This window comes from Chelonia mydas, chromosome 10 (assembly GCF_015237465.2).
Source record: "Chelonia mydas isolate rCheMyd1 chromosome 10, rCheMyd1.pri.v2, whole genome shotgun sequence".
Taxonomy (NCBI): Eukaryota; Metazoa; Chordata; order Testudines; family Cheloniidae; genus Chelonia; species Chelonia mydas.
The window spans coordinates 195,126-207,226 of NC_051250.2; the positions used below are offsets into that span (position 1 = coordinate 195,126).

At 46.5% G+C, this 12,101-nt stretch overlaps 2 protein-coding genes across 2 annotated transcripts in view; one reads left to right on the forward strand and one right to left on the reverse strand.

Annotated features, from left to right (window-relative positions):
- GNPTG (N-acetylglucosamine-1-phosphate transferase subunit gamma) overlaps positions 1-877 on the reverse strand; it is a 23,025-nt gene extending 22,148 nt beyond the window's left edge. Inside the window, exons 1-2 of the mRNA XM_037911673.1 lie at positions 748-877; positions 468-522 (exon numbers count right to left, since the gene is read on the reverse strand). Of these exons, the coding sequence (XP_037767601.1) occupies positions 468-522; positions 748-793 (101 nt within the window). The 5' untranslated portion in view covers positions 794-877. The remainder of the gene's footprint in view (positions 1-467; positions 523-747) is intronic.
- On the forward strand, positions 864-10,697 carry TSR3 (TSR3 ribosome maturation factor). Its single transcript, XM_037911674.2, has 6 exons — positions 864-998; positions 1,942-2,158; positions 5,180-5,373; positions 8,196-8,369; positions 10,328-10,391; positions 10,471-10,697. Exons 1-6 carry the CDS (start codon positions 899-901, stop codon positions 10,622-10,624), a joined length of 903 nt encoding a protein of 300 aa, XP_037767602.1. The 5' UTR covers positions 864-898; the 3' UTR covers positions 10,625-10,697.
- Positions 10,698-12,101: the final 1,404 nt, after the last annotated feature.

Consider the following 12,101-nt stretch of genomic DNA (forward strand, 5'->3'; position numbering starts at 1 on the left):
GATGTAGCTAGTCAAGATAAACCCCATATGAGAGATTTCAGAGTAACAGCCGTGTTAGTCTGTATTCGCAAAAAGAAAAGGAGTACTTGCGGCACCTTAGAGACTAACCAATTTATTTGAGCATGAGCTTTCGTGAGCTACAGCTCACTTCATCCATATGAGAAAGCAGTTCTTTCAACTTGCCACAGCAAAATACTAACTACCTTTGCCTCATTTCCACTAGGATTTTACACTGAAAGAGCTCTCTTGGTGTAAAAACACATTTTTATTTTTTTGTTTTTTGCCGTGAAGACAAGTTTGCTCAGGATGCAAACCACAGGCCAAGGAGGTTGACAGGAAGATGAGGATTATCACTGCCAAACTGCATGTCTGGGACAGAAGTAAACGTGCCGGCGGACGCAGAGGGATAGCAAATTGCTGTCAGTAACAAGAAAAGTTCAACACGGGGAAGTACCAGGGCCACGCACCCAAAGGTGTTCGGCTCCTCCACGATTTTCATTTTACCAGCTGACGTAGAGAGACCTATAAGAAAGAGCGGAGAGGGCACGGTCAGCGGGGGGAAGCTCGCTGCGGCGGCAGAGGCCGCGGGGCTCACGGGGACCCGCCGCGGGCCGGCTGCGAGCGTGTTGGGGGAGGGGGCCTCCCGGGCGGCGGCGCGCGGGGGAGGCGGGCGGCCAGGGGCCCGGTTCCGCCCCCAGTCCGTACAACCCACATTCGTGGGCTCCCTCCCTTCCCCGTGGCGCTCACCGAACCCCGCGCTCAGCAGCGCGAGCAGCAGCGCCCAGGCCGCCATTGCTCCCGGAAGCGGAAACGCCTCCCGGGGAACCGCGCAGCGCGGCGCCTTCCGGTCCGGTCGGCCAGGCCCGGCGGCGGCCGAGGTGCGGGCGCCCCGCCAGCCATGGGCAGGAAAAAGCCGTTTCGCCGCCCGGAGGGACGCGCCCGGCGCGCGCCCAAGTCCCTGGAGACCTTCGCGGCGGACGCGCAGGCGGCGCTGGCAGGTGCCCAGACCCCGCGGCTTCCACCCCAGGGGGCTGGTTACCGAACCGCCCCCTTTGCCCCACGGACCTGCCCGCCCCGCTCCCCGGGGGCGGAGGAGACGCCGCAGGCCTCCGCCCCTGCCCCTGTGAGCGGGGAAGAGGAGACGCCGAGCCCCACCCGCCCCAGCGGGTACAGGCCGCCGCCTAGCTCCCCACCGCCTCATCGCACAGACCCAACGCCCCGCGCCCCCCGCCGGCTGTTGCTCCCTCTCCCCGGCCCCTGTTCATGGGGCTGCAGCAGGGGGCTGGGGTGCCGGCTCTGGGCTGGGGCCAAGGGGTTTGGAGTGTGGGAGGGGGCTCCAAGGTGAGCCTGGGGCAGGGGGCTGAGGGGCAGGGTGCAAGCTCTGGGAGGGAGGGTGGGTGCTGAAGGGGCTGGGATGCGTGAGGGGTGTCTTAGGCGGCTCCTGGTCCGTGGCACAGCGGGGTTAAGGCAGGCTCACAGAAGCAGCCAGCAACTCCCTGTGGTCTCTGGGCAGGGGTCTCTGCGAGCTGCCACTGCCTGCAGGCACTGCCCCTGCAGCTCCCATTGGCCACAGTTCCCAGACAATGGAAGCTGCAGAGTCGGCGCTAGGAGCAGGGTCAGTGCGTGGAGACCCCCTGAACCTCCCCAGGGGCCGTAGGAACCTGCTGACCGCTGCCACGAGGGGCCAGGACAGGCAGGGAGCTTGCCTTTGCTGTGCTGTGCTGCTGGACTTTCAGCAGCCTAAAATCTCCCGGTTTGGCTTCAGTAGCCTCCGGAAGATAGAGCCCGATTCTGGGAGACTCCTGGAGAAACAGGGTTGACAGCTCTAGCTGCTGCTGAGCCCCACCTGCCGCAGGGGTGGGGAAGCCACTGCCAGGCCCCACTCCCTCTATAGTCTTTGGGCCTCTGAGGAGAAGGCTGAGCTCTGCTCTGTGTTTGCAGCCTGCGTTCAGCAGGATGGTGCTGGAGAGGGGGATGCTGCAGAGGTGAGATTCCCATGCCCTCTTGCCATGTGGGAGCTGGGACACTGCGATCCCAAGAAATGCACAGGGAGGAAACTGGCTCGCAAAGGCCTGCTCCGAAACCTGCGTCTCAATCAGAGATTCCCGGGGCTCATCCTCAGTCCTATGGCAACTCAGTATGTCTCTGCAGCTGACAAGTAGGTTCCATGTGAATTGCAGTCCTAGAGTGTTATTTCTTAGGTACAAATCCACTCACATGTTTATTTACTTCTTGCTGTATTATGAGTTTTCATAGAGAGGTGCTGGTGTTCATTCTGTGCCGATGTTAACAAATATACTGTTAGCTGATCTAAGGAAGACGTTTCATTATTTGATTGTCAACAAAAATGGTAACATGGGGGTATCTTGCCTTACCTGTTCTGTTAATATAGTTAATTATGCATGGAAAGTAGCTTCCTTTTTCTTTAACAGGCCCCAGGATTATGCAGAGATGCTGATAGTGGGTCAGATGTACTGCTTTTTATCTATTTATTTATTTATCAATATTTGATACTGTAAAGTGTAGTTAATACTATGAGGCCCACAACTAGTGTTTCCTAGTGATTCCATATCTAAAGTGCCCAGTTCATGGTAGCTTTTTTTTTTTTTTTTTAAACTGCCAACTATGAAATCCAGGCTTCAAATTTCAGAAAGTCATAGAATCACAGGACTGGAAGGGACCTCGAGAGCTCATCTAGTCCAGTCCCGTGCATAAATTTCAAGACCAGAAGGGACCATTATGATCATCCAGACTCGCCTCCTGTATAACACAGGCCATAGAACTTCCAAAATAATTCCTAGAGTAGATCTTTTAGAACATCAAATATTGATTTAAAAATTGTCAGTGAGGGAGAATCCACCACAATCCTTGGTAAACTGTTCCAATGGTAAAAATGTATGCCTTATTTCCAGTCTGAATTTGATTAGCTTCAGCTTTCATCTGCTTGATTGTTACACCTGTCTCACTGGTGACTGAAGAGCCCATTATTAAATGTGTTCCTTCTGTAGGTACTTATAGCTGTAGGTGATCAAGTCACCCCTTAACCTTCTCTTTGTTAAGCTAAATATATCAAGCTCCTGGAGTCTACTAATCATTCTTGTGGCTCCTGTCTCACTCCTCTCCAATTTCTAAACATCCTTCTTGAATTATGGACATGAGAACTGCATACAGGGATCTCAGCAACGGTTACACCAGTGACAAATAAAGAGATGAATAAAAATCTCTACTCCCACTTGAGATGCCCCTGTTTATGTATGCAAGGCTTGCATTAGTCTTTTTGGCCACAGCATTGCAGTGGGAGCTCATGGTCAGCTGATTATCCACCACCAACTCTAAATCTTTTTCAGAGTCTCTGCTTCCCAGGATAGAGTCCCCCATCCTGTAAGTATGGCTTACAGTTTCTAGCTGTTTACGTTTACCCATATTAAAACACATACTTTGCATGCACCCATTTTACCAAGCAATCCAGATTGTTCTGGATCAGTGACCTGCCCTCTTCATTATTTACAACTCCCCAAATTTATCATCTGTAAACTTCTTCATTAATTATTTTGTTTTCTTCCAGGTCATTAACAAAAATGTCACATAGTGTAGGGCATAAAATTGATCCCCAAGGGACCCCCATAGAAACCCACCCACTCGATGATGATTCCCCATTTACTGTTACCTTGGGACCTATTAGTTACCCAGTTTTAATCCATTTAATCTGTACCATGTTAATTTTATACCTTTTTAGACTTCTAATCAAAATGTCATGCAGTACCAAGTTAAATGCTTTACAGAATGCTAAGTATAGTACAACACCAGTATTACCTTTATCAACCAAACTTGTAATCTCATCAAAAGGATATGAAAATTAGTTTGACAGGATCTATTTTTCATAAACCCATGTTGAGTAGCATTAATTCTATTAACCTCTTTTAATTCTTCAGTAATCGAGTCCCATATCAGCTGCTCCATTATATTGCCTGGGATCAAAGTTCAATTGAAATCCTATCTACCCTTTTTAAATATTGGCACCATATTAACTTTCATCCAGTCTTCTGAAACTTCCTCAGTGTTCTAAGATGCACTGAAAATCAATATTAGTGGTCCAGAGAGATCCTTATCAGCTCTTTTTTAAAATTCGTGGGTGCTGATTTAAAAATATCTAACTTTAATAGCTGCTGTTTCATATCTTCCTGAGATGCTAGTGGAATGGAACGAGACTTGTCATATATCATATGACTACATCATCTGTTTTTCCAAAATACAGAACAAATATTTACTGAACACTTCTTCCTTTATGCATTAGTATTGACAATTCTGCCATTTTTAATCTAGTAATGGACCAGTACCATTGTTAAGACTTTTTTTGTTCCTAATACTTAAACATATTTTCCTGAACTGTGCTGACCATAGATTTGTCCTTGTGTCCCTTTGCTTCGCTGGTCAATTTTCTACAGTTCCTACCTTCTGATTTCCATTTATGTTTTTTTTTGTTTTGTTTTTTATAGCTGCCTCCATTTTCACTCAAAACCAGATTGTTGGTTTTTAATCAGCACAACTTTTTTCTTTGATTGTGGCTTTTGGGGCATCTGGTAAGGTGTTCTTAAACAATTCCCAATTATCAGTCAAATTTTTCTGATTAAATTCTTCTTCCCAACTGATTTGGCTTAGCTGTTTTCAGCTTTGTGAAATTGGCCCTTTTAAAGCACCAGCAATATATATCACTGGTCTGGACTTTACTCTGCTTGCACATTGTGATTGTCATGATCACTTGTACCTAAGTTACCATTAATTTTTAGTACTGTGATCAGTTTCTCTTTATCTGTGAAGGTGTGTTCCATGAATCAAGTAAGAAAATAATCAAATTCCTGCTAACTAGAGCACTTATTCTGGGGAGACTTGACACTGTAGAAGTGATGGTAGCTTGTGGAGCTTGAAAAAGGTCCATTCTTTCACAATGAAAAGATGGTTTTGTGGTGAAGGCACACGCACTAAGAAGAGCTGAACTCTGTTCCTAGCTCTGCCATATACTTGGAGTGTTTTGACAAGTCAGTTAACACACGTATGGAAAATTGCTTGTTTGCACTTTGGGAGGGGGTAGTTCTTGTACACAGTACCAGACTTAATCCAAAGAACTAAACATTTAAAGTGAGATATTAGATGCCCAACTACAATAAAGTTTGTTTTTCAGACAGGTTGTAGCTCAGAATGGAGTTGCAGTCATAGATTGCTCATGGGCCAAGTTGGAAGAAACACCATTTAGTAAAATGAGGGGAAGCTGTCTCCGACTGTTGCCTTACTTGGTGGCAGCAAACCCTGTAAACTACGGCCGACCGTGCAAGCTGTCCTGCGTGGAAGCTTTAGCTGCTACTTTCTGTATTGTTGGTAAGGCTATAACGTGGAGCTAATGTGAAAAAAATCAGGACTGTGTGTTCGTTATTGTAGTTTTCTTTTAAGTAATTTTTTGATCAACATCTTGTTCAGTGGACAGATGTAGAGAATGTTTTTCTCAAGGTCTGTATCTGTCATATCTTAAAAGATTCTTGAGCATCCAACCCTGCACTATCAAGCACTAAATAAATACAGCAAGTCCTGGAGTGGTCCATTATGGATTCTGCTCTTCACTTCTAGGTTTGAACACTTTGTATACTAGTATCCACACATGTAATGCTTTGTCTTTGGTTACTTCACTTCCATTGTGCTCTGAATACAGTTACTCAGGCTCAGTCTTATCTTCTCCAGTCGGGCATGCTGCCGATCATCAGTGAGAATACCCTATCTTTAACTCTTGAAGGCTTCTCTCTTAGCTAGAAGGAGTAGAGTTGTTTCAGGGGATCATAAACAGAGCTGGTTTGAGAAAAGCTTCAATATTTCCTAATGAAGTTACAATAGAACCCCATTTATCCAAGCCTCCATTATCTGGCTGTCCGTATTAACCAAACCAGGGCTGACAGCCCAAGTGGTGGGGCTCAGAGTTTCCAGTTGAAGCCAGAGCTGAAGCTCTGTGCCCATTCTCCAGATTATTCTAATTTTTGATTATCGGATTTGGCCCTGCTCCCAATTAGATTGGATAAATGGGGTTCCACTGTATTGAAAACCTTCATTGGTTGGTTCTGAAAAATTTAAACCAGCTCTTGTTGTGTTGGAATAGGGGTCTTGGCTGCAGCTGGGCCCCAACCCATTGTGGACCTTGAAGATTAAAACTAGGGCCTCAAATTGGCACTACTGACAGTGTAGGCGTGTGTGGACCTCCCTCGCTGTCAGTCTCTGAGGGAGGCCACGCCTTTTTGCTGGAATAACAGTCTAAGACAAGGGGGAAGTTAGCGGTCTCTGGGCTCGATCCCTCCAGTGGTGTAGAGCAGTGAGTGATTGGGGCCCAAGCGCTCAGGTAGGGCAGGGCACCAAAGAGTCTAAAGCCCAACCCTCAGATAGGGTAAAGCCAAGTATAGTGTGGGAACCCAGGCCCTCAGACAGGGCGGGGTACCAAGCACAGTCTAGGGCCCCAACCCTCAGGAAGGGCAGACCACTGAATAATCTGGGGACCCCAGCCCACAAGCAGGGCAGGGTACCAGCCATCTAGGGCTCCAGCCCTCTCAGGTAGGGGTAAGAACCCAACAGTCTAGGGGGACCCAGGCCAGTGGTAGACTCCCATAGGCCTCCTGGCCAAAGGTGGGGTGGCAGAGGGTAGGGTTACACGGGTCCACCCGACTCCACCGCATCATAGCCCAGGGCCCTAACAATGGCAGAGGGTTCTGCCACTGGGTCAGCAGGGATCCAGCCACAACATGCTGAACCAGACTCAGGCAGCGACCCAGCCAGACCATAGTCGGCTGTCCCTGGGCCATTTCCTACCCTTCCCTTGGGGTGTACCTGGATCTCTGGATTGTCCTCGGTCTCCCCTGGGTACACTGCAAGCAGTAATCCCAGCTGCTCCTCAGCATCAGGCACGTCTGGTAGCTTGGGCAGTTCGGATGAGTCCTTGGGCCAGCGAAAGCCCACAGCAGGCTCTGGCTCCAGCAGCAGGGTAGAAGCATTTGCCTCCCTCAGTGGCTTCCACCCAACTGAGCTACAAGGCCCGCCTTTTATAGGTCCTGCTCCTGCCTTGCCCCTCCGCTTCTGGCATGGCAGGCATGATTTTCCTGGCTCTGCCCACCAGGGGGCATCTGGCCCTCCCTCACTGTCAATCTGAGGGAGGCCGTGCCTCTCTGCTACAGAGAGCCAGTGGGCAGCTTTGATGTGTTCATTGTATTTTCCTGCTAAGGAGCTGGTCACTTTATTCTGCACAGACTGGATTTTCCATGTTGCCTGCATCTTTAGCCCCAGAAACAGTAAGTTTAAAGGGTCCTCTGTGGAGGTGACATGTCATTTTTTGTGGCCAGATCCTCATTCCAAAAGAAGAGGTGCAGTATCTTGGCAAGCTAGAGGTAGAAGATGCTTACTATTATTGCTAGATATCAAGTGTAGTCTACTAGTAACCAGAGGAGATTTGTACCTCCTTAACAAGTGGGTGGCAGATGCTCTGATAGTGAGTGCCAAGTCTTGGCTGCTCTTTGATATGTTTCCATTTCCCATCAGCAACACATCAGTCCTGAATGGGTTCAGTTCGAGCCAGCTGCACATCCTCCTCCTGTTAATCTCTGGAAGGTGTTGGGACATGTTTGGGATGAGGTTTGGTGCATCTGCTGGGGAGGAGATAGAGCTGGTGGTCATCACATATTGTCAGCAGAGCCTGTGGTATGTCTCAACCTCTCAAGGTGGTCAAGGAACAGTTGTCCATCGCCACTCCGAGTCCTGTTAGAGAAGGAAGATTGAAACCATCATAGACCCACACTTTCCACTCTGAGGGCTTGGAAGTGGGTTAACAGTAGACTTTGGCTGATTATTGACTGCTGCATAAAGAGCGACCTTTTGTTTACACATTACTGTACAACATCATATTTTATATTTCCACATTCAGGAGACTGATTAACTAGAATGCAGTGGATTTCTCCTGGATTCACTTGAGTGCCTCAAGTTAAGTCTCCTGTCTCCATACCTAGATTCCAAAACATTCAAAGATGCTGACAAATGTCTCATGTATCACTGTTTTAGTGATAGATGCTATGCATTGAACTTATGCTGATTGAATATCAAGGCAGCTGTAAGCTTTTTTTTGTTACGAGTCCCATGTTTGAAGAGAAGCTGGTCATATTTATTTTCTATTTTAGGGTTCTCTGATCTAGCCACCATTCTTCTGAGAAAGTTTAAATGGGGAAAAGTGTTTCTTGAATTGAACAAAAATCTCTTGGAGAAATATGCGGCCTGCCATTGCCAGGAGGAGGTGCTGAAAGTTGAAAAGGAATTTTTAGCAAGTGCACAAGAAAGAGAAACTGAAGATATAGGTAAAAGCCTCCCTTTGAGTGACCTTTCCATGTGGTTTCCTGACAATTCCGAATGCTCTGTTGCTAAAGACGAAAAAAAGATCTCAGTAGGCATTACATGGACATAAATTTACCAACAGAGTGGCTGCCCTGATTAGTTTTATAAAGGATGTTTTCAGGGAATTAAGGAAGAAAGAAGGTAAACAACTCACTTGTTACATTTACAAGTGCTGAATTGGGAAGTTTGAACACTGAGGACTGATAAATATGAGAAGACCTAGAGGAGAAATATTGGCACAAATTAAAACTAGATTCATGTTTGTATTGTGGCAGTTCCTAAAGGTCCAAGCCAGGCTTGGGGGCCCCCAGTTTTGTGGGCACTGTACAGACAGAATAGAAGATTGAAAGTCCCTGCCTGAAATGCTATCTAAAAATCCAGACAGATGTAGTCAGACAAAAGTAACGTGCTAAAAGTATAGTACAATTCCTTCCCATGTCTCACAACTGCTGCCAGTTTCCTGTGTTCAGGCTCCTTCAGTGGTTTTTCAGCCTGCATGTTCTGTCTCCCCTCTCTCTCCCCCTTGCTCATGGGAAAGCACTTCATTGCAGGAGGCACACAAAAAAATCCTAACACAAACTGCCCAAGTGTGTGTGCAGGCCGCAGTTCTTAGCCACTGTCACTTCCCCTCCCTGCTCTGGGTGCATAAGTCCCATGCCCCTCCCTAGGCTAACAATGCGCTGACAGTTCACATGAACCAAGCCTGCAGCCATGGTGTCCTGGCTTTGCCAGTAACTTCTCCCCACAAAGGTGGGAGGTGGCGGGTGCATCTCATCCACATTCTGAGGGGGAGGGCAGGCAGCCCCTGGTGTCTTGGCTAAGGGGATGAAACTGAATGAAAAGTTAAGCTGAATAACAGACATCTTGTCCCTGGCGTATATTAGTTTATGGAATAGAATAGTCTCCCTAGGGAAGTGGAAACCCAGTTACTTGAAACATTTAGAAAAAGAATCCCTAAACTCACCTGAGTAGATCCGAAGGAACAAGGCTATTCTGGTCCTTCAGAAAGGCAGGCGGACTAGATGGCCTCTGTCACGGTCACAGGGCTAGCTGCACTTGTCTCCTTTCTGGTCCTTCTGAGTACAGCCTTGGGTGTCAGGCTTTGTGCCTTTACCACTTCCGAGATGGAACTCTGCAATTCTCCCACTCTTAGACTGGGCCTGGGTCTACTCAGACTCTTAACCTTTTGGAAACTCACTAATTTCCAGATGGAAGTGTCAGCTGGAATTAGCTCATTTCTGATGATGAGACTTGGGTTGATTTCTGGCCCACTCTGAGGTGAGGCCAAGTTCAGACTCATTTACTCAAAATCATCTTCCCTCCTGTCAGGAGCCCCTCTCCAACACTTTTATCAAAAGCTATTTATGATTTGCAGAGGCTGTGTATGTATACTCACCTGTATAGCAACCGACAACTGTACAGAGGAGGTTGTATTACAGGGAGACTTAATATAAGCCTCCCCGCTACTTACTACAATCAACCTTAAAGCTCCCTGGGAAATGTATACTTTATTGCACTGTAAAAGAGTCAGTTTTACTTTAATTTATATCTCAGTTTTTCTCAAGCCAAAACTGACACATTCCACAGCTTGACTAAAGGCAATTTGTTGTGAGCTTTTCTTAAAGTATCTGCTTTCACTTAGGTTATAGATACAGCCTTCGATGAGGTGGAGCTTAGGGCCAACATTTTCAGACGTCACTAGTGATTTTAAGTGCTTCAATTTTTTGGGCACTCAACTGGAGATGCCTTAAAGGGAAGGGGCCTGGTTTTCAAAGTGTCAAGATGAACAGCAGTGCTTCACTGGATTTCCTCATATAGAGCCAAATGTTGGCTTAGTCAGTAGAATCCCTTTAATTTTCCTCTCTGAGTGAAGAAAGAATCTTAAACTTAACACTTACCAGATGTAATGTTTTTTTTTCAGATCCATTTGATGTTGACTCAGGAAAAGAATTTTCAAATCTTAACAGACCAATCAGCTCCATAGGGTAATTACTTTCAGTTTTCATTCTCCTTTCAGAAAGTTCTTTTGCTTTTATACCTCTGAGAAAAACTTCTTATTTTCAGAATGGCACAACATGATGAAGAATCTGGTGAAGAGGATGGCAGTGACAGTGGTGATGATGATGATAGTACAGAAGATGACAGTGAAAAGCTTGCTGCACAAACAGCCAATAAACCAGTTATTTGGAAGGGAGTTAAAACAAGACTAAGAGATTAAAGAATTTATAAAAGTGAGTTTTGAAAATTTGTGTAAAGAAACCATAAATATAATTGAAAGGAAAATTTAAAAATGTTGTCGAGACTTTTTCCATGAACAGTGAAATGACCTGGGCTCCACTCCTGCAACTGGGTTTTTGTAGGGGACCACTGAGCCTACTCCATTGACTTCAGCAGGACAATAAGGAGGCACAGGGGTCTGCCTGCATATCTCTCTCTAGCTGAAGCCTTTATGTCAAGGCTCATCTGCACATTAGTTCATGGCATGCTGGGGTATGACTCTACCCTGCAATAGTCTGCTGCAGCCAAACTGTCCATGTGCATACTGCTGATGCACATTAATAATTCCTCTTTGTAAGGGGACTAAACTACACCACATTAGTGAACTGTTAATGCGCATCAGCAGTGTGTACATCAACAGTTTTTACCCCAAGCAGGTCTGTTGTGCACACGGTGTAGAGTTTAAGTCCAAATGTGAATTGATAACATGGAGAACTGTTTCACTCTTTGGGGGTGATGGAGCAGAGGGGAGTAGTCCAAGTATCTGGTAATTAAGGACTTGGCCTAAACAGATTTTGGGAGACTCGGGACTGAAAACGCTGTTGGTGTCACCTTGCAAGAAGTAACTAGGCTGCTGGAAGCCAGGTTGAGATTCTTATGCTGGCTACTGGTGTCAGGGTTTTGAGCCATAGTGGCATAGCATTAAGGAACCCAAGGTTACAGGGCATGCAGTGACAGAATCCCCTAAACATCAGTGGCCCAAGGAGGAACAAAGGAACGTGAAAGAAAACTGGGTAAGATATTGCTTCTCTGCTCTTTAAAGCAGGATGGCTTTCAGGGATTTCTCATCTCTATATAGTAGTACTTTGTAGCTGGCACACATCTTGCTGAAAAAGTATTATTTACTTTGTATGACATATATTAGGATTGTGTGATGAATATGGGGATTTTGGTAATATTTCTGATTCCTGTATGCACCTCAGCCTCCCTCGAGGCTTTGCATTGCTGTGCACTGAGTATAAAGGGAAGGAATGAGGTGAATAGTGGATCCAGATGAGACAATGGAAACCCCGGGGCTGGGACATTCACAGACCAACCAACAGACAAGAGAAAGGAGATTTCCCACACACACACACTTCTCTTCAGGGAAGCACAGAGTAAAGGCCATGAGTTGGCGAACAAAGGCAAAAGGGGTCAGGTGGCTGGGTTAAGAGCTTGAGCACTCAGGCACATGGGGCTCTGACCTGGTTCAGAAAAAAAGACAGACAGAAAGCAAAGATGGTTCCTAAGGCACCATGGCTCCAAGGGGCCCTGACTTTAATCAGTTTGAAACTTTGCTTCTGTATGCTGATATAAGGACTTTCAGATTCTTTATGCCAGGTAACTAATATATTGTTACCTTGTTTTGGAAAGGCTGCTTGGTGTTGTTGCAAATAGAACATTTCACCAGAAGGGATAGGAACAAGCTTCCTGCAGGC

Excerpts from the sequence above, each read along its gene's own strand:
- TSR3 (XM_037911674.2), top strand. The coding sequence starts at position 899 with ATGGGCAGGAAAAAGCCGTTTCGCCGCCCGGAGGGACGCGCCCGGCGC. Across the intron at positions 2,159-5,179 it reads TATGTCTCTGCAGCTGACAA|ACAGGTTGTAGCTCAGAATG; the intron begins GTAGGTTCCATG and ends TTTGTTTTTCAG. Across the intron at positions 10,392-10,470 it reads AGACCAATCAGCTCCATAGG|AATGGCACAACATGATGAAG; the intron begins GTAATTACTTTC and ends TCTTATTTTCAG.